Genomic DNA, 22,310 nt, shown 5'->3' with positions numbered 1-22,310 from the left:
ACGGTGGGTAGACAATGGGACTAATCATCCCCACATATTGCAAACTGACCAATGGTGTGCGTTGTCAGGCCCGGCTAGCATCCCACTTACGAATGGCAACATGGATGACCGTCAGGGACGGTGGAAAACTGGATACTGATTCATACAGTACTGTGCTAAAATCTTGTCATTTCAATGACATCAACCTTGTGAACTTTAGGGACTTCTAAGTGCGTAGTATGGGATGCGCATTCAGGATACCTGGTAGAGATATCCTCTTGGAACTGGCCAATTGCGATTCTTGGTATTGTTGTGGGCACTTTTGGATTCCTGGGCAGGTGGTACGGGACATGTTCTCAGAAGGTCTAAATTGATGTTCATGACAACTTGAAGAAACCCGTGATTTCTGAGCATCTGGTATGGGACTTTTGCTTAGTAAATCCAAACCGAAGAGATTGTCCACAAGAGTTTTTGTTTTGAATTTCGGGGACGAAATTCTTTGAAGTGATGAAGTGTGTAACACCCCGTGTTTTTAGCATGGCGCATGCTAAAATATGCGCCATGGCTTGAGATGAAGCTTCATCCAAAGCTTTTTTGCATAATGAGATGCATTTTGGCCAAGGGCCATATTTGGTGCTAAGGAAGGCACATAGCGTAGGCATATTGGAAAAAGTCCAATGTTGCATCATCATGATTCATTAGGCCAGTTGGGTAGGTGGCCTTGAGTTTTCAGCGTAATAATTGCGCATTACGAAAGTTATTGGCTAGAGCCAATACCGCATAATCATTGTGCATCAAGACATAGAAGGCTGTCAGAACGAGTAGTGCACAATCATTGTGCATCAGACATAGAAGGCTGGCAGAACGAGTAGTGCACAATCATTGGGCATCAGGACATAGAAGGCTGGCAGAACGAGTAGTGCAAAATCATTGTGCATCAGACATAGAAGGCTGGAAGAACGAGTAATGCACAGTCATTGCACGCAATCATTGCGATGAATAGTGAAGCAGGCATGTCAATCTCCTCTCTTTTCCATACTTGTAGAAATTCCATTAAGACATATATAGGGAGGGGTGGTGAGTTGAAGGTGCATATGCGGACTATGTACCAAGTAAGCTTCATAGCTTAGCCAAAGGAGTATAAATGATGCCTAAGGCTCATTTATAGTAGTGTAGCCTTACGAGGAGGGCATTTGATGCTAAGGCATCATTATGCCATATCGCGGACCCGATGATGCATGATCCTTGTGCATCTTTGACGGAATGGACTACGGACCAGGCCATTACCATTTTTGCTAGGCTATGGCCTTGCAAACGAGTTGGTTAAGCTTCTGTCCCTTCGTTGATGAATTACGGTCTGTGCTTGATCCCTTTAGAGTAGGGAAGGGTACGTAGAAAGCCGCAATGAGTTGCAGCATTGTCGGTCCAGCACGTTGACCCCTCATATCATCTAAGCTCGGTAGTTCGATGCGAGAGATGATTGCGGCCATGCTTGATGAGGCTTGGTTGCATACCAGCAAGTGGATGCTCATACTTCATATCAAGCTACGTAGAGTTGGTAATCGAGATAATGTAGGAATGACAAGGGCTTAGTATGACCTATGCCATAGTCCAAGGCTTACGCCTGGATAAGACTTGGCGTTATGACGGTCGGTCAGCTAGATAGGAAATTCAGTGATGAATTCCCTACATTGAGGCAGAGCTAGAGATGCATGCAATATGCATTAGCGTTGGCCTTATGGCCCATGACCCTTTAGCAGACAAGGGTAAGTTTGGAATGGTGTGGAAGATAAGTTAGCGACATCATGCTACACGAGCATGCCTGCAAGGGCAAATGGAGCTTTAAGGCCCGGACCGTGGCTTCGTCATGGCGCACCGGGGAAGTTACGGTCTGCGGGAAAACGCGCTAAAGGCGTAATTTTCCGGTCGTCACAGTTGGTATCAGAGCAAGTTCCGAGAAAACTCTAGGGACTTGTGCGGAGTGGACTCATTGGTGAGTATTTTCCTTAATGAAAACTTAAAGTTGGAGAGTATGCCAACTTTTGCGCGGAAAGAGTTTGTAACTGCTTTGCCAGTTACTATGCGAATAGAGTTGAGCTTGTACATGTGCTGTGAGTTTGCATGGCCTAAGTGGAACCCCACTTACGAGTGGATATCCGGAAGACTGTCTGGGACGGTGGGTAGACAATGGGACTGATCATCCCCACATATTACAAACTGGCCAATGGTGTGCGTTGTCAGGCTCGGCTAGCATCTCACTTACGAGTGGCAACCTGGATGACCGTCAGGGACGGTGGGAAACTGGATACAGATCCACACAGTACTGTGCTAAAATCTTGTCATTTCAATGACATCAACCTTGTGAACTTTAGGGATTTCTGAGTGCGTAGTATGGGATGCGCATCCAGGATACCTGGTCGAGATATCCTCTTGGCACTGGCCAATTGCGATTCTTGGTATTGTTGTGGGCACTTTTGGATTCCTGTGCAGGTGGTATGGGACATGTGCTCAGAAGGTCTAAATTGATGTTCATGACAACTTGAAGAAACACGTGATTTCTGAGCATCTGGTATGGGACTTTTGCTCAGCAAATCCAAACCGAAGAGATTGTCCACAATAGTTTTTGTTTTGAATTTCGGGGACGAAATTTTTTGAAGGGCTGAAGAGTGTAACACCCCGTGTTTTTAGCATGGCGCATGCTAAAAGATGCGCCATGACTTGAGATGAAGCTTCATCCAAAGCTTCTTTGCATAATGAGATGCATTTTGGACAAGGGCCATATTTGGTGCTAAGGAAGGCACATAGCGTAGGAATATTGCAAAAAGTCCAATGTTGCATCATCATGATGCATTAGGCCAGTTGTGGAGGTGGCCTTGAGTTTGCAGCGTAATCATTGCGCATTACGAAAGTTATTGGCCTAGAGCCAATACCGCACAATCATTGTGCATCAAGACATAGAAGGCTGGCAGAACGAGTAGTGCACAATCATTGTGCATCAAGACATAGAAGGCTGGCAGAACGAGTAGTGCACAATCATTGTGCATCAGACATAGAAGGATGGCAGAACGAGTAGTGCACAATCATTGCGATGAATAGTGAAGCAGGCATGTTAATGTCCTCCCTTTTCCATACTTGTAGAAATTCCATTAAGACATATATAGGGAGGGGTGGTGAGTTGAAGGTGCATATGCGGACTATGTACCAAGTAAGCTTCATAGCTTAGCCAAAGGAGTATAAATGATGCCTAAGGCTCATTTATAGTTGCATATCCTTACGAGGAGGGCATTTGATGCTTAGGAATCATTATGCCATATCGCGGACCCGATGATGCATGATCCTTGTGCATCTTTGACGGAATGGCCTACGGACCAGGCCATTACCATTTTTGTTGGGCTATGGCCTTGCAAACGAGTTGGTTAAGCTTCCGTCCCTTCGTTGATGAACTACGGTCTGTGCCTGATCTCTTTAGAGTAGAGAAGGGTACGTAGGCAGCCGCAATGAGTTGCAGCATTTCCGGTACAGCACGTTGGCCCCTCATATCATCTAAGCTCGGTAGTTCGATGCAAGAGATGATTGCAGCCATGCTTGATGAGGCTTGGTTGCATACCAGCAAGTGGATGCTCATACTTCCTATCAAGCTACGTAGAGTTGGTAATCGAGATAAAGTAGGAATGGCAAGGGCTTAGTGTGGCCTATGCCATAGTCCAAGGCTTACGCCTGGATAAGACTTGGCGTTATGACAGTCGATCGGCTAGATAGGAAATTCAGTGATGAATTCCCTACATTGAGGAGGAGCTAGAGATGCATGCAATATGCATTAGCGTTGGCCTTATGGCCCATGACCCTTTAGCAGACAAAGGTAAGTTTGGAACGGTGTGGAAGCTAAGTTAGCGACATCATGCTACACGAGCATGCCTGCAAGGGAAAATGGACGTGCATTTTCCCAGCTTTAAGGCCCGAACCGTGGCTTCGTCATGGCGCACCGGGGAAGTTACGGTCTGCGGGACAACGCGCCAAAGGCGTAATTTTCCGGTCCGTCACATTTTGGTTGTTATCTTCTTGAAAGTCTATGTTATATTAGATCACGCAAGGTATAGGAATTATAGGTTGATATCAAAAAGATTGTGGTGTACTTCGTACTCTCGTCATTCAATTGGTATCAAAGCAGTCAAATATGAAAATATCAAACAATTTGTGTTTGGTTTGATCCTACCTATGAGACCTAAATCTAAAATGGTTTTAGAAGAACCTGATAATGATTCAGTTAACGTAAAATAAGATATCGAGAGTTTGAATCAAAACTTGATGAAGGCATCTCTGTTAAATCAACATCTGGAGATCTTCATGATATCACCTCATGTGAATATACTAAACAAGTTATACTTGTTGACGATGTAGATACTGACAACTGGTAAATACGCATACAAGAAAAATTAAATGAAATTTCTGATGATGGTGACACAGAAATTGATCGAGATGTAGAAAAGAATATCATGAAGTACTCTAAGTTATTGAATCCTTCGACAAAAACGAGATATTTCGATGATATTTCTCTCTCGACTCCTCTTTGTCGAGAAACCAAGAAATTGAGAAAGGTTTTCGGAAGATTTTATAATGGTTATTATCTCATCGATTCTCTTATTAAAGATCGTATTGATGATCTAAATTCAGATAAACTTGAAAGTGAAAATCTTCAGAAAGATCTCTTTTTGTCAAAAAGAAACTTGTCGAATCTTAAACAAGAATTAACTCTCAACAAAATAGTTTTGAAGAGAAAGAACGTGCAAGCATATCTCTCCCGAGAAAAGCGCCTTTAGGCTGAGCTAACTGATGTTCTTGATAAAATCAAAATGTTGGAAGAAGAAAATATGAACTTGAAAAGGCTCAATGGTAGCTCAAACAATTTAAACTCAATTTCATAAGCAAGTAGAAATCATCGTGATACATGATGATTGGGCTATAAGGGAATAAATGTTTCAAATATTAACAAAGGGGTAAAATTTGTTAAAGCTACAAATTCTTCTCAACCAAAGGCTTCTATTAATGACAAGGATGTTTTTATTTCTTGTAAAAAAATAAAATTTGTCAAGCCTAAGAATCATGCTCACCCAAACTCTTCAAGTGCGTCTATCAAAGAAAGCACCTTTGCGAATATCTAGAAAGCTACACCGTTGAACATAGATGTGAAGAACAAAACTCATCGAGCTCTAATGCAAGTGGACCCATAAAAAGGTCACATATAAACTCAAATTCCTTATATTACTAAATCTTGTTTTTTTTGTGGTAATAGAGGACACTTGCAATGGGGATGCAAAGTTCGTAAGGTACAACATGCTATTTCTTTTGAATAAACGAATTGGATAATATTTCCCCCCTAAAGAACTCATATCGCTATTTTCCAAAGTTTAGGAAAAATAATTATTATAATGATGGTTCAAGTTTTTCCTATCGCTCGACAATGTCATCTCATAAAAGACCTGATTATAGAAAAAAAGGTGACTTTGTAAATGCGGAGACAAGATCTGATGTTCCAAATTGGAGAAAGGTTGTTTACAAAGTATCTAAAAGGGCAATGGTCCTAATAGTATGAAGGAGAAAGCTTCTCCTGCAAAATCCATCTATAAATGGGTCCCAAAGTCTTCCATATCCAAGGAGGGACCAAAAGTTAGTCAAAGAATGACACTCAATTGATAAATGTTCATAACAATATTTATGAGAGTCTTCTTGAAAGACTAAAGAAATACATCATGTTGTCTAATGTCTCTTGTACTAATGTGCATCGTGATAATGACACTCATCATCACAAGTCAAGGAAGAAAAACAAGAGAAATCAAACCAAGCAAGAGGACAAGAATGATGATTCTGTCTTAGTCACCTATGACGGACAAGACAAGGCCCGAACCAACACAACCTAGTTGTGTTGGAATGTGCATGCTCACCTTTGTGCTCAATCTTATGAAAGGTGAGGAAGCACATGAAACAGAGCACATGATCTCTTGATCATTATATGACTGTTAAACATCTTCAAGGAAATTTTTCTCATTCTCTATCCATAAATGAGCATTTGATAGAAACAATAATTATGAGTTTATGGTGTTGATATCTACATGTCATATGTGTGTAGCTCTTGTTTAGACATTTAAAACGAGCCAAAAATATGTCAATGTGGACATCGTATGCAAAGGTTATGCCTAAAACATTTTTTATGTGTGGACCCATGTTAGGATCAGTCCCTACCTTTCCGAAGGATCGATCCCGCGATATTTCTCTAAGTCCATACGAAGGAGTGCAAAACTGTTTTGCCCAAACTTCTTCGTCTGAACTAGGAATTCCCTCATTCTTTTTGCGTTTATTTTGTATATTCATTTCCTCCAAGTTTAAGGTAATTGCAATAATTGATTTTCTGTCGAATATTTATGGTGTGTTGCATTTGAGTTTATGAGATAAACCGTTGTGTTTTAGTCTCATATATTGGCTCACTTTCTTATAGTTAGTGACTTTTTAGTATAGCTAATCTTCGTATCATTTCCTTGTGATTACTATATCAAGATCATAAGAAAGTTGTGATGTTTTAGCTCATATGAAAGTCACGATTATACTACTATCGACTTATGCTTCATAAGATGTGTATTTAGTATACATATGAGTTTCGACTTTATCTTGTTACATTGGTAACGTAAAAGCTAAAACTTTGTCGACCTTTCTATAGTAAAGTTTGTCTTTTTTTGTTATTATTTTGTCTTGCAGGGAATAACAACTCACCGGGGGAGAGTTCTACATTGAATTGGTGCTTAAACGTCATATCTTTGTATGGAGAGTGGTTGTGGAAACCGAAGGAAGAATTATTTTGATAATATTTCCTGATATGAAAACATGATCGGTTCGGATCTTTTTTAACATATAGAAGAGCAAGGTAACGATTTATTTATATTTGTTAATCGATTTCCTGTTAAGAAAAGCTTATTTAAAATGCTTATACTTGCTTTTGCTTAACAAAAAGAACGGTACAATTGTTATGTTTCAATTGGTTGCGGTTAAGAAAAACTAAATCAAGTTTCGTTTTTGTTTCTGCTTAACAAAAAAGGAGGTTCAATTTTTTTAGTATAGTTGATTCCTGTTAAAAAAAAACTAAGTTAATTATGATCTTAGTTTAGGCTTATCAAAATGAGGTACGATTATTCAAGTCTAATCGATCTTTGATAAGAAAACTAGTAACCTAGTTTGTCTTGTCTAAACGAGGTACAATTATTTATGAATAATTGGATCCTGATAAGCAGCCGAGTTAGTTGTTATCTTTTTCTGACTTATCAAATCAAAGGGAAAATTGCTTCGGGCAGTTGTTTCCTTGATAAGATGCTAAAACAAATTATTTAGGTAGTTTTGGTTTAGTATTTCTTAACTAAAATGGTATATTACACCTTCTTGCTTCACTTTAATAGGTTGTATGAGTTCTTATGAACTTGTAAGATCCTTTCGGTTTGCTCTTGTATTTTTTTACGTCTTTGTCATTTTTGTGACAAAAAAGAGGAAAAATATATGGAGTATATGTGTGATTACAATCACTAAGAAGGGATATATGTGCTGAAAAGTATATATCTAACTGAAGAGTAATGCATAAACTAAGGGGGGGGGGGGACGTATCATGTTGTTGTGTAGTATTTTATACTACAAAAGAGGAATAACAAATAGATTCGGATTGAATATCTACCTAGCTTTCCTTTAGGGGGAGTAAAGCTTTTGTTATTCAAATGCGTTGACAACAACATTTATTTTTGAATATGTGCAGGTTATTGTGCTGTTGAAACTTGGAATCAATCGTATGAAGAATGAGTTAAGAGAATGTTATGTAATGTAATATCCATATCTTTTAATTCGTGTATTATCCGTATGTAATAGAGTTTTGTCACTAAAATTGACAAAAGGAGAGATTGTTAAAGCATTGCTCGTTTGAACCCACCAAGCCTTGGTATGTCAAGGTTGGTTGTCATATTTTAGTATCAAAACTCATAAGTCGCTTGATTAGAATACTAGAGTTAACTTAGTTAGTTTAGACTAGGAAGTCTATAAATGTTGAGACATGCAAGTATTACTCTGAATACCTAAAGATTTTGAAGACGCATCGACATTAACGATGACATCATTCTTCCAATTGAGGTTAGTAATATGCATGACTTGACTTGTTTCCATTTCTATATCTTAAGCTTTTAATTCGTTTCTGATTGAAAACATAACATGAGAAGTTATATACATGAAACTCTAGTATAAGAGATCATTATATTGTGATTAAAGTGTCAAGGAATAATAATGTATCAATAGTGAAAAGTACATTATATTGGTATATTGAATTACGAAGTATAATGCTTATCTTTTGAACTTCGTAATAGCGATATCGACATAATCTTTGTAACTCGTTTCTAGATTGTGTAGTGAACATAAGTTTGATCTTAACAAGCATGCTCCTGGAAAGGGTTTTGGTGGGTAATGGTGATCAACTTCCAATTACAATGATTGAAACTTCAATTATGCATATTGATACTGCTTTTTTTCACCTACCCGATGTTTTGTGTGTCCCTTCACTACAGATAAACCTTATTTAGGTTGGAAAATTGAGCATTATTGCTCTTTTGAATTCTTACCTTGGGTTTATCAAATTAATGATTTAGTTACTAAGCAAATTCATGCTGAAGGGAAGGTACATAGAAATCTTTATCCAATTGTTACATCACCAACCACTGCAGAAGAAGTTATGTATTTTTTAAGCAACTTCAACAACTTGGCATAAGAATATAATCAACATGCTCGTTTTTTTTATTAATTATAAAGTTAAGGGATATACATGATACATAATCTACTAAATTAATTTAATCCGTTCCCAATACCCTACTCTATCATAACACGGGCTTGTCTATCGGTTGAGTCAATTTAAAAAAGATCTAAAGTTAAAGATTTATCAATAGGTAATGTTGCTCCAATACCCGACCAAAGATCTACTGCGGTCCCAATTAAAAAGACGAGGATTTGAACCCGTGACATTTTGTACCCAAAACAAACGCGCTACCAAGATGATTCTACCACATCGGATATTTATTCTAATATCTGGAGCACGGAATCCATAGATCAAGAAGAATCACCCATAATTTTTTCTGAGGAATTGGCCATGATGTATCTGATCCATGCATAATATCATGAAAAGCGAATACAAATTTTTGACTGCTACTTAGTATCGGCAAGTCTTGCTTGGGACGCTTTAATGGTAGTCTTTACATTTTCCCTTTCACTTGTAGTATGGGGAAGAAGTGGACTCTAAAAGCACACTAATTGAGTTGAGTAATCAAATGGTAGCCATTTTTTCAAATATCGTTCTGCAAAGGGATTTTAAATATTAAATATTAGATTTAACTTACAAATACTGCTCTTGCTTCACTTTGTCACTCTTGTCATTTGGAAAAGAGTAAAAAACCTATACCATTTAATGCTTCTACAAGAATCACCTCTGCACCCCTTGAGCCAATACATAGTGATATTTGGGGTCCAGTTCCAACTGTGTCTACTTTGGTTTATAGGTACACATACTCTTTGTAGATGACTTCAGAAAATTCCATTAGATTTATCCAATTACAACCATAAATGTGATTGTTGTATGCTTCCAACACTTCACGAAGTTAAATAATAATCTTTTATCAACTGCTATCAAGTATTTTCAAACTGATGATGCACAAGTACTAGTGAAGGGAAAGCAGAGAATTCTTCTAGATGAGTCATGCATTGCAATTTGTGCTTCTTGTCCTCACACACCTCAACAAAATGGAGTTGCCAGAATGAAGCATAAACATATAATTGAAATAGGGAATATTATGGTATTTCGGGCTTGTATGATTTTTGTATGATTTTTTCATTACTGCTACATTTGTTATCAATAGGGCACCATTTAAGCTTCTTTATTTAAAAACCTCTTATGATATTTTGTTTCAGAAGTCTCCAGATTTTTCAATACTCAAAGTATTTGGGTGTACCTGTCATCCCTTTCTTGGACCTTATAGAAAGGAAAAATTGAGTCCTAAATCAATGAAGTGCACCTTTATTGGGTATAGTCATATGCATAAGAGTTATAGTTTCTATGACATCTTCACAAAGCAGGTGTTCATTCCTAGGCATGTCATGTTTGACGAAACCTCTTTTCCTTTTTGCATTTGTGAGTCATCACAATCTCCGAACATTGACATCACTGTTGTTTTACCTATATCTTTGTACCATTCTATTATATCTGAAAATTCTGGTGCGACTCAAGTTCAATTACCTCTAATAATACTGGTGATATATACCTCTCATTTTACTTCTGAAAAAGATGAACCTGAACCTGCAGCTTCTTTACGCATTCCTTCATCTGATTCATCTCGACAGATTCACCCCATGACTACAAGGTCCAAATTAGGTATTACTAAACCAAAGTATTTACATGAATGTTACCCATTACACCATCACTCATCTAGTACAGTCTATACTTGTTTCTCACTTAAATGTCGTTACTAAGCCAAAAACCTACAAGTCTGCTTCCAAAAATACCAAATGGGTAACTGCCACCAAGGATGAATATGGTGATTTAAAAGACAATGGTATATGGACTTATATTCCCTTTGATCCTTCAATGAACATTATTGGTTGTAAATGGGTATGCAAAGTGAAGCTCAATTCTGATGGTAGCTTGGAGAGATACAAAGCTAGACTTATAGCTAAGGGGTATCACCAAGTCAATGGGACAGACTACAATAAGACATTCAATCTTGTGGTCATATTTACCACCATTTGGACTATTCTTAATATTGCTCTCACAAATGGTTGGTATATGAAGCAGTTAGATGTATTTAATGCTTTCCTTCATGGTGAGCTTTATGAGACAATCTACATGTGACAACCTCAAGCTTTTAAAGACCCACAATACCCTGGTCATGTATGCAAACTCAAAAAATCTCTCAATGGGCTCAAACTTTCAGTGGGTTCTTGATGAATTATAACTAGCTTCATTATGAGTGATTCTGATCACTCCTTGTTCATGTACTTCTCATGAGGAGATGAAATACTTCTACTCCTTTATGTTGATGACATTATTCTCACAGCAAGTACTCCGTTTTTTCTCTCTACCTTCACTGCCACTCCGAGTTCATCCTTTACAATGAAAGACTTAAGGAGAATTGTTATTTCTTGGGGATATAAGTAACTAAGTCTACTAGTAGTAGTTCTTTATTTTTTACTTTTTACGCCAGTCTGCTGTTGAAACCAACTGTTATACTTTTTATGCAAATTTACGTATCAGTTTTTTGTTGTTGTTGTTGTTTTTGTTTTGTTGTTGTGAAGTAAAGGAGTAAAACCTCTTATTTCTTAAAGGGTTTGTATGTTACATAGGTGCATGCCGACAATGTAAAAACCTCTTTATGGGAATGCGAAGATAAGAAGTAGCACGAGATCAAAAAAAGTTACAGAGTTTGCTTCCATTAGATGGTTGATGAATTATCTAAAAGGAAATGAGTGACAGGTGTTGGGGCCACGGTAGAAAAGCCATGAGCATAAAACACATTATCAATGTTATTTCTTTACAACGAGACTATTAAATCTGATATGTCTAACAATTACTCTTTGTCTATTATGATCTGTAACGACGTCCGGTATGTTATTTTGAGCAATCTGTACAACTTTGTAATCTCTGTGTCAGTATTTTGGTGATTCTTGGTAAAAAAAAAAATCAACAATTCTATACAAACCCCCTATAAAAACAATACAAAAACAACCCTCCCACACGAAAGAGGGCCCGCTCTTCTTAAGATTATTAGGGGCACTTTCGGGCACCACCATGCGAATGTTTTGAGAGAATTATCTATATATGTATATATTGTTCATTTAGGCGGCTCGTTTAGAACCTTAGTAAGATTTTACCCTTGTATCTAAAAAAAAAATGAAAGAAAAACAACTTAAGAATTATCATTGTGATCCAAAATCTATCACTCGTCTCCGGGTTCTAGTTCTATTCTAAACGTTCTTTTCCCGACCTATCTTCCAACATTCCCCAAGCTCCAAGTTCACTCGAGGAACCAAAAATGATGGGACATGCAATAATCCCAAACATCGCGCCCGTTGGTATACATCCGGTAATCGAATATCCACGTCATCATCTGATGATGATTTTGGGGTCTTGGGCGAAAACCAGTGATGTGGAATAAATGTAACCAAACTTGTTAAACTCCCCCAGTTCCCCTGTTGAACTCAAAACCTCGTTCCTCACTTCCACTCTCACCGCAGAAAGAAATGTCGAGACTTGTTTCTACATCTCATTTGAGTTCTCTACATCGTCATAGGAATTTCTCCGTAATTTTATCATCAAAATCATTACTAATCCCAATCCAATACACTAATACTAACTCTTCATTAACTAACAACCCTTCTTCTTCACTCAAAACTTCATTCTCAAACCCTAGGATTTTTCATTTCTCTTTTCCAAATTCAAGTCATAGAAAGGATTTAATAATTCGTGCATTTGAATCATCATCATCATCTTCTGAAACTACAAACGAAAAAGTACCAAAAGAGGAGGAGGATGGAAAACAAGAAGATGAAGAAAAGAAAAAAAGTGAAACTGAGAATGGAAGTGTTAAAGGAAAGAATGATGATGAATATCCAAGTGGTGAATTTGAGTTCAAGGAAATTACTGGGTGGAAAAGTTTTGTTGTTAAGTGTCGTATGTTAATTGCTTACCCTTGGCAGCGTGTTCGTAAAGGAAGTGTTTTGTCGATGAAATTACGAGGCCAGGTTTGATTTTGCTCTTTATAAATGTTTATATTTGCAATGTCAACTGTTAACTAACAATTGTTGAGCCAATTCAGACACTACCTTTAGATAAAATTGTTTTGCAATGTTAAACTTGAGCCAAACAATGAACTCTAAAGCAATGTTTTTGTATGATCCAATTTTCGGTCAGTACCTTAAGAAAGGAAGTAAAGTTGAATTGTAGTGCAATTATACTGTAACACTTAGAATTTAGAAAAGCAGCATATAGCTTATGAAGACTGAAATGTTGGGGAGCTAGTAAATTTTACAGCTATAGAATGGATAGAAGACTTATTGATTATGAAATTTCTTTTGGAACAATGTAAAGTAATAATTTTGGTTTGTGTTTGTTTTTTATAGATATCTGAACAACTGAAAAGCCGTTTCTCTTCGGGGCTTTCTCTACCTCAAATTTGTGAAAACTTTACAAAAGCAGCATATGATCCTCGTATATCTGGAATTTACCTTCAGATAGAACCCTTGAACTGTGGGTGGGGAAAGGTTGAGGAGATACGTAGGCATATAATAAATTTTAAGAAGTCAGGTAACCTTTTAGGTTCTAAATTTCTATGTATTTTCCTGGGCTAGGAAAACCTATAATAGTTATTAATTATAGTGTTCTTTACATAGGTAAATTCATCGTTGCACACGTTCCAATTTGTCAAGAAAAGGAGTACTACCTTGCCTCTGCTTGTGGAGAGATGTACTGCCCTCCCAGTGCTTATTTTGCGTTGTATGGTTTGACAGTTCAATCCTCCTTCCTGGGTGGTAAGCTGATTTTTATGTGTGTTTCAAAGTTTTGATATAAAGTCAGTATGCAGACCTTTTACACATGTTGCTGCATGTCTTTCTAATTATATGGTTAAAATGGATACATGCCCTGTGGTTCGCGACTAGGTGAATAAGGTATTTGTTTTTGTAATTAAAAAGTGCTGCTCTTTGTCTCACCGATTCTCAAACATGGCACATCTCCATCTCACTGAGTTTTGCAGGTGTTTTTGAGAAAGTTGGGATTGAACCTCAAGTGGAGAGAATTGGTAAGTATAAAAGTGCTGGGGATCAGCTCACACGCAAAAGTATGTCGGATGCAAATTGTGAGATGTTGACTGCACTACTGGATAACATCTACGGAAATTGGTTGGATAAAGTTTCCTCCACTCTAGGTACTTTTGACCAAGTGGCCCTGCATTGTAAAGTTTTGGCTAGTTTATCGAGCATCAGGATATGTATGTGTTCCTGACGTTATCTTTACCAGGGAAGAAAAGAGAAGAAATTCAGAGCTTCGTTGATGAAGGGGTTTTCCAAGTAGAACGGTTGAAAGAAGAAGGTTGGATAACAAATATACGTTATGATGACGAGGTAAGAATTCTGGTGAGATTGTGCTATTGTTGTGTAGAGGCATTACTCATGCATTAATCCTTCATAAACATAACAGGTTGTGCTATCCTGAACGTATTTTCGGGTTGGGGCAGTATATTATTTTTTAATATTTGTGATGGGTAGAGTAACGATGTTTGTGCGAGTAATTATATGTTCCCCGAACTGTCACATAACCTAAGGTAACTACAATTCAATATTATATTGCATGTGCAGGTTGTTGACATGCTAAAAGAGAGACTGGGGCAAGCAAAGGATGAAAAATTACGAATGGTTGACTATAAGTATTTTTCTTTTCCTATCACATTTCCCTTTTTCTAGATCATTATTGCAATACATGTGTTCATCTGAACCTGAGATGTCAGCCTCAGAGAAAGAACTGTAATTAGCATACCAGAAAATGACTGTCCCCTCGGAACTCTCACAGCTCTTGTGGGAACTTGATAAACTGTTTGCTACTTTATTACACACTACCCTGGGTAGAAGTGTTTATCATGTTCTATTCAACTTACACTTATGCAAAATTGATATTCGACTCGTAATGCAATTCTGACATGTTTCGGATTTATTCTTCTGTCTCTTTTCCCAGTTGGGAACTGAAGGATAGTGGTGTTTTAAACATATTTTATCATGCTAACTGCAGGAAATACTCTAGGGTAAAAAATTGGACTCTGGGATTGACCGGAGGTAAAGATCAGATTGCGGTAATCAGAGCCTCTGGAAGCATTAGCCGTGTTAAAGGTTCACTTAGCATATCCAGCTCGGGTATTGTAGGCGAGCAATTTATTGAAAAGATTCGTGAAGTAAGAGGTACTTAACTTCTCTCTCTTTTGTTCATCCTCTAGTGTAAAGGTACCGTGTCCTTGTGTATCAGTAACCATCCTTGCTATTTATTTATGTTACGGTCGTTTACACCATTGGTATTGGATATGAATTCATTGTTGAGATACAAATTGATTTTTTTTTTTTTTCAATCTATGCTCTGTAGATGTGCTGAAATATAACACGTGAAGGTTTATGCATGCAGAGTGGATCTTCCATAAGAACAAATATTCCTCTTTATAAGTTTAGTTTCTCTTTTCAGAGTCAAAAAGATATAAAGCTGTTGTCATACGTATTGACAGTCCTGGAGGTGATGCTCTTGCTTCTGATTTGTAAGTGCTAGTGTAAAGCATTACACATATTAGTAGTTGTAAGATCTTATGTAATTCTATCTACGCAAATAATCTCTCTCAGATAGTAGTTTGTGAAGAAAGAACCTAGTTTGTTTCTCACTTCCTCTTTTGCATGAACAATAATATCTTCCTAAGATTATATTTCTAATATTTATACCTTGATTTTCTTATTTGATAGTTATCATTTGAATTGTCTAATCTTTGATTTTTCTAATAGAATGTGGAGGGAGATCAAGCTTCTTGCGGCAACTAAACCTGTCGTTGCATCAATGTCTGATGTAGCGGCAAGTGGAGGGTACTACATGGCAATGGCAGCAGGGTGTATCGTTGCAGAGGATCTTACTTTGACAGGCTCTATTGGTGTTGTTACAGGTAATATTATAATCTGTTAGCTAACAAAAGAGTGTACATAGACGAGAAAACTAGTAGGGAGGTTAATGCTCTGCTCTTTCATTTTAATAGGAAAGTTTAATTTGGGGAAGTTATATGAAAAGATTGGATTCAACAAGGAGATTATATCACGGGGGAAATTTGCCGAGGTCACTGCTGCCGAGCAACGTCCTTTCAGGTCAGAAACTCGATAACTATAGAGGCCACTTTGTCCTTCATATCCGGGGTTAACATGGTGTTGCATGTTTTACTTAACAGATGCTCCCTCTTAAAATTTAAATAATAATAGTTTTTTCCCTGTAATGATATATGAACATTAACTTGCAGGCCAGATGAAGCAGAACTCTTTGCGAAATCTGCAAAAAATGCGTACACGATGTTCCGTGATAAAGCAGCCTTTTCAAGATCAATGCCTGTAAGCTATAGTTATGGATCTTAGAATTTCAATAGCCATCCTAGCATAATGCTTAACAATAAATCTAATTACCTACATCAACAGGCAGAGAAAATGGAGCAATACGCTCAAGGTAGGGTATGGACTGGTAACGATGCTGCTTCTCGAGGTTTGGTTGATGTTTTAGGAGGATTTTCTCGAGCTGTTGCAATTGCTAAACAAAAAGCTGGTATTTCACAAGACAAACAGGTAGGTTGCTGCAAAATTTGCTCCTATTTGATTAGTCTGTCTTTGCATCAATGTCTGTTAAATGTATCTGGATGACATCAGGTCACTCTAGTGGAGATGTCAAGACCCTCGCCTACATTGCCGGAGCTCTTAAGCGGCACGGCAGCATCCATAGTAGGATTAGAGAGGACAGTGATGGGAGTATTTCAAAACTTAACACCCTCTGATGGAGTTCAAGCCAGAATGGATGGGATTATGTTTGAGAAATTAGAGGGAGCTTCTAATGACAACCCGATCTTTACTTTAATTAAAGATTACTTAAGCTCCATTTAGATTCTAATTTTGTGGTTGAGGGGCAATGAAATCTTCCAATTCCAGAATGATCAAGATCAAATGACAGGGAGAATCTATACTGCATTATCACTGTAAAGAAGTACGATTTTGAATGTTTTGTTCCTCAGAAGTCCTTTGCTCCGACAAAAGTAGGAAATGATGCATTTATGTAAATGAATTTTCAGAATACTGGTGTATACACATTCTGCTTTTAAAAAGCTAATAGAAATGAAATGTTACTATCTATTTTTGGCCAGTGTCAAGTACCTTTCATGAACATCTCACTGTCTCATCACAGAAATACTCAGAAATGAAAAACCAATGGTTTTCAAAGTTTAAAATTTGTTCAGGCTCTAGTTCTTGTGCTAGTACTAGAAACTAGTGATATACAGCAGAATATATGATTAATAGCGACGAAACATTGTATTCCAGGATTTGGAAGGCAATTGAGATTATCAACCCTCTAACTATTCAGAGAGAACTGGATGTTATATATGAGTAGTGAACCAACAATAGTATAAAGTAAACTCCATGCCGTTCATATTAACTCTTTGCCGGTAGATAATATGACATTGTTGCAATACAAGAAAGGTTACAACATTGCACTCAGCTGGTTCATATGCATTACAATTTCAGCTATTTCTCTATTTCAGTCATTCCTTGGTGTCTCTGGGTTGAACCATTAGAAGAATATTTTCCTACTAAACAAAAAACCATTTATTTCATCCTCGTGGTGATCTACTACTAATGCTACTACTAGTTGTTGTTTTTATCCAGCTGCTGCAACAAAATAATATCTCAAATTAGGAAGAAATTACAAAACCACATCTCAAATTTTAGAAAAAAAACTGAAAGACCTGAAATGATATGGTGAAAAATCAAAAGGTGAATTGAGTTACCTTTTTCATTACAAACTGTTTTACATCTTTTCTCTCTCGTTGTGTTTTTTCAGGATACTTCCTTAGCATGGTACACAAAAGCAGCAGAACAAAGAACAGAAGCAATGAATCCGAAGATTCCTAAACCTATCATTAAAGAAATCCCAGCTACCATCACATCTAGAAAGCTTTGTCCAGTTAGCATCATCATCATTGTCATTCTTCTTTCAGATCTTATTTTCCTCCTTATTCTCAACTAACTCTATCTATCCATCTATCTTGTAATGCCTCTATTTATAGATGAATTTGGTTAGGATGCATCTGTTAAGTGTTGTTTCCCAAAAGATGGAAAAAAAAACAACAGATGTCTTGGGAAGCTGATCACATCGTGTCACTGATTCTCTCATACCCAAGACGCTATTGTCAGTTGTGTCATGCCTCCTACACTAATCGAGAAATTTTCTTATCTTCATGTTTTGGATCTGGGTCTAGGTCTGGGCCTGGTCCTGTAAAGGACGAATAGTTGGTGCAAGTGCAACGCCAACTCATGGTTTGTGCAAGGATAATCAGGAGATAATAACAACAAGTGGTCGTTACACAAATAAGGAGATAATAATTAGATAAATATATACACATATTTTCTGGAATGATTTGTAGATCCTTGCTGTTCGTTACATAAAAACACCATTCAAAACACGAAAAGGAGAACAAACTTCCAAGTTAAAAGATCAAAACTATCACCACCAACTATTCATGCACATATTTCTCCAGCTAGCTTGTGATACCCAGTTGCAGCAATGAAAATGCTAACCAAAGAAAAGGCTAGATATATCAAGAGCTCTTCTCCCTCTCTCTCTATTGTTTCCAGTGCTAGACGAAAGCTACAAACAAGAAGGAAGGTAAGGAATCAGCATGGCTACAACAAACTGTGCAGCACTGCCCAAAGGCCTGCATAATCACCACCTTCAATACAAATTCAAAGATGTACGCTGCTGCACTATTCCAACATCAACAAGTGGCTAAACTAGACAGAGATTTACCTTCTTCCTGTCGAGAGCATGTTGCACCAAATTGATGAAATACTCACACCGTTAATCAAAGTGGAAAGGCCCTCGACCTTAGGACATACTATTGCAAAGTCGTTGACAGCCTGTTGAAGTAGTTCTTGCAATTCCTTTATCGAGATCACAAACAAAATAAGTTTTGAGGCGGAAAATCAGGCAAATGGCCAAATAAGTTTCAAGATCTAATATATTACCATAACGCGCTCGAAATCAACTGTTGGATTCCGCATCTTCCTATTGTTGTCAGCTATTATTTCCTCATACAGGTCCAAACTTACTTTTTGCTGATCAGAAAATAGGTTGTCGAACCATTGCATATGAACGACGTAAGGTTGTGTGATCATATGTGAACTAAAAGGTTAGGAATCAACAACAGCAAAACCATAGAAACTCTATGTAAATAAGTTGTGGCATTATACCTTAGTCAACTAATTCAATGATCGCCTTAGAATAAGATTTATCAGTGTCATCATATGCTCTTTTGAAATGTTTGTACATATCTTCCAGCTTAGCATTAAATTCCTACCGAACGAAATACCACAACAAAAACAAGAAAATATAAAGAACGTTTGAAACTACGTATATTTCTTCATATAGTTTTTCTTCATCATCCACTCCCACTGTTTGCAGCAGTTCAGTAGTCCAACTTCTGAAACTTTTGAAACCCGTTTGCATATCCTCAACCGTGACCCATGTACGAAACTCTTTTGAAAGAACGAGAAAACTCAATGACGACGACGACGACGACAACAAGCATGAACAGAACAGATTATCGAAATATTACAAAAGCTACTCTAACGAATTCAGATAGACGAAAACACAGCACACATCTAAACAACTGAAAACACAGCACACATCTAAACCAGCAATGAGCACAGCTCCAAAAAGGGATGTGTAAAAAAACTGGGAAAAGCCTACAAATTCAGTTTCTAGTGAAAAGCCTAATTCAAGAAAACTTTAGGTTTTCTGTCATTTGAATACAGAAACTACAACGATTCAAACCGGATAGAATTAGAATAGATAGATATAAATTTCAGGAGATAATATAATTAGAATAGATAAACATATATAAAAGGGAAAATGTGTTTGCATTATACAACAACACATATTTTCTGGAATTAGATCTTCTGTTGGTTACATAACACCACCATTTAATACATGAAAAGAACATCAAACTTCCACCTAAAGATCAAACCTATCACCAACTATTCATGCATATATTTCTCCAGCTAGCTTGTGATACCCAGTTGCAGCAATGAAAATGCCAACCAAAGAACAGGCTAGACAGCAAGAGCCTGAAAAGGAGAACAGTAAACTTCCACCTAAAGATCAAACTTATCACCAACTATTAATCCACACATTTCTCCAGCTAGCTTGTGATACCCAGTTGCAGCAATGAAAATGCTAACCAAAGAAAAGGCTAGACAGTAAGAGCTTGTATCCCTCTCTCTCTCCTGTTGCTACACGAAAGCTACAAAAGAAGGGTAAAAGGAATCAACATGGCTCCAACCTGTGCAGCACTGCCCAAAGGCGTGAATAATCACCACCTTCAATACAAATTCAAGAATGTACCATGCTGCACTATTCCAACCTGAACAAGTGGCTAAACTAGACAAAGAGATTTACCTTAATCCTGTCGAGAACAGGTTGCACGAAACTGATTAAAGACTTCACACTGCTAATCAAAGTGGAAAGGTCCTTAACCTTACGAGATAGTACTGCAAAGTTGTCCTCAGCCCGTTGAAGTTGTCGTTGCAATTCCTTTATCGAGATCACAAACAAAATAAGCTTTGAGGCGGAAAATCAGGCAAATGGCTGAATAAGTTTCAAGATCATAAGATAATACCATAACTTTCTCTAAATCAACACTTGGATTCGGCATCTTCCTATTGTTGTCAGCTATTGTTTCGTCATACAGGTCGAAGCTTACTTTTTGCATATCAGAAAATAGGATGTCGAACCATGGCATATGGACAACGTAAGGATGCTGATCATATGTAAACCAAAAGGTTAGGAATCAACAACAGTAAAACCAAAGAAACTATATGTGAATAAGTTGTGACATTAGATAACTATATATACCTTGCTAATTAATGTAGTGATCACCTCAGAATAAGACTTATCAGCATCGTCGTATGCTCTTTTGATAGGTTTGTACATATCTTCGAGTGCAGCACAAAATTCCTACAGAACGAAATACCACAACAAAAACAAGATTATCAAGAACATTCAAATATATTCTTAAAAAAAAGAATGTCTGAAACAATACGAATAGATATATACCTTCATATCCTTGACTACTTTTTCTTGATCATCCACTCCCACTGTTTGCAACAGTTCAGTGGTCCAAGTGTTGAAACCTTTTCGCATATCCTCAATTGTGACCCATGTACGAAACTCTTGTAAGAGGTCTTTCATGGTAATACCTGAAGTAAGTCAACAACAACAAATGCGTAAAGAATAAAGAATATCGAAATATTACCAGAACATAAAATCAGATAGACGAAAACACAGCTCACATCTAGGCAAGCAATGAGCACAACTCATAACAGGACAGTGTAAAAAAACTGGGGTAGACGGTAGACCCAAGCACATGAATGTCAAGTATCCTCACCTATAAAGATTATAAAAAAACGGAAACAATTTTTTACAGTTTCTAGTGAAAAGCCTAATTCAAGAAACTTAGGGTTTTCTGTCATTCAAAATCTACAGATGATATAATGATTCAAACCAAAAATAAAAAAGAAAACAATTTAGAAAAGCCACTGGATATCGAGTCTGAAATAAGCATGGTGATTTTGTACAAGATTAAATACGATGCTAAGAAACCCTAGATTTTATGATTTACACAACCAGAATTATCTCATCACACAGAATAAAACACCAATCTCCATCAAACAATTGAAAAAAAATAAAAACAACCTAGATTTGCACAACTTACAGAGAAGAAGACATTAACCGAGGCGAGAGAGTTCGTATCTTTCTCCGGATATGAGACAAGTCCTCACCTCTACGAAAATTCTAGATCTAAAATAAGGACTTTACAACAATCCGGTGTCAGTATTTATACTGTTAGGAAGACTCATAAAATGAAATTGTTATTCCCCAGCCCAAAGTGTTATTCCCTGGCCCAAAATATTTTAAGTCTATGCCAGAGGTTCACCTATTTGACACCCGTATTTTTCCTATTTGCCACTTCTTTTCAGAAGGTTTTATCTAAAAACCACCGTACTTTTCCAAAGTACCACACACAGTCTAAAATACAATAATTATAGACCTAATTCAAAGTGGGCGATAAAGGCGTATCTTTTTCTGTAACAATCATATAACACCTCCTTAATCATCCATCATTAAACAACCAATCCGAGAGTGCCAAACTCATGTACATCGTCTTAATGTAGGCAGATAAAAATGCATCACCACCTAGTTATTCCAACTATCGATTAAACCATACATCATTTTCTTTCTGACCCTAACTTCTTTCTCATATTACTACTTCAACTGATGATAAATTGTACGACAAATAAATCCCCAACTAGATTTTGTGCCCGTGTTATGTATTGGGCAATTTTTTTTTTAACCATATTTTTGATTTGGTGTGATGTGGCTTCGCCCGTCATGCGTTTTTTATTAAGTGTCGTGGGGCTTCGACCCGCCCCGTCGCGATACATTTCTT

The 22,310-nt window shown here is 37.2% G+C and overlaps 2 protein-coding genes and 1 long non-coding RNA gene across 3 annotated transcripts; 1 reads left to right on the top strand and 2 right to left on the bottom strand.

Moving 5' to 3' along the window:
- Window positions 1-12,204: 12,204 nt before the first annotated feature.
- Window positions 12,205-16,948, top strand: LOC113281902 (serine protease SPPA, chloroplastic-like). The gene is made up of 13 exons (XM_026530808.1): window positions 12,205-12,777; window positions 13,156-13,339; window positions 13,426-13,563; window positions 13,788-13,958; window positions 14,051-14,154; window positions 14,389-14,456; window positions 14,816-14,982; window positions 15,257-15,326; window positions 15,565-15,719; window positions 15,810-15,915; window positions 16,065-16,152; window positions 16,237-16,380; window positions 16,462-16,948. The coding sequence occupies exons 1-13, from the start codon at window positions 12,277-12,279 to the stop codon at window positions 16,690-16,692; spliced, it is 2,127 nt and encodes a 708-aa protein (XP_026386593.1). The 5' UTR covers window positions 12,205-12,276; the 3' UTR covers window positions 16,693-16,948.
- A 239-nt stretch (window positions 16,949-17,187) lies between these two features.
- Window positions 17,188-17,996, bottom strand: LOC113281903. Its single transcript, XR_003326394.1, has 2 exons — window positions 17,592-17,996; window positions 17,188-17,472 (listed from the first exon to the last, which is right to left on the bottom strand). It is a non-coding gene; the product is annotated as an uncharacterized LOC113281903 (long non-coding RNA).
- Window positions 17,997-19,675: 1,679 nt separating this feature from the next.
- Window positions 19,676-21,716, bottom strand: LOC113281901. The gene is made up of 6 exons (XM_026530807.1): window positions 21,576-21,716; window positions 20,918-21,060; window positions 20,717-20,818; window positions 20,481-20,621; window positions 20,261-20,395; window positions 19,676-20,105 (listed from the first exon to the last, which is right to left on the bottom strand). Exons 2-6 carry the CDS (start codon window positions 21,050-21,052, stop codon window positions 20,055-20,057), a joined length of 564 nt encoding a protein of 187 aa, XP_026386592.1. The 5' UTR covers window positions 21,053-21,060; window positions 21,576-21,716; the 3' UTR covers window positions 19,676-20,054.
- Between the last annotated feature and the right edge of the window lie 594 nt (window positions 21,717-22,310).

This window comes from Papaver somniferum, chromosome 5 (genome assembly GCF_003573695.1).
Source record: "Papaver somniferum cultivar HN1 chromosome 5, ASM357369v1, whole genome shotgun sequence".
NCBI classification, from domain to species: domain Eukaryota; kingdom Viridiplantae; phylum Streptophyta; class Magnoliopsida; order Ranunculales; family Papaveraceae; genus Papaver; species Papaver somniferum.
The sequence above is the reverse complement of the archived record's forward strand: the minus strand, read 5'-3'. Positions and strand labels throughout refer to the sequence as shown.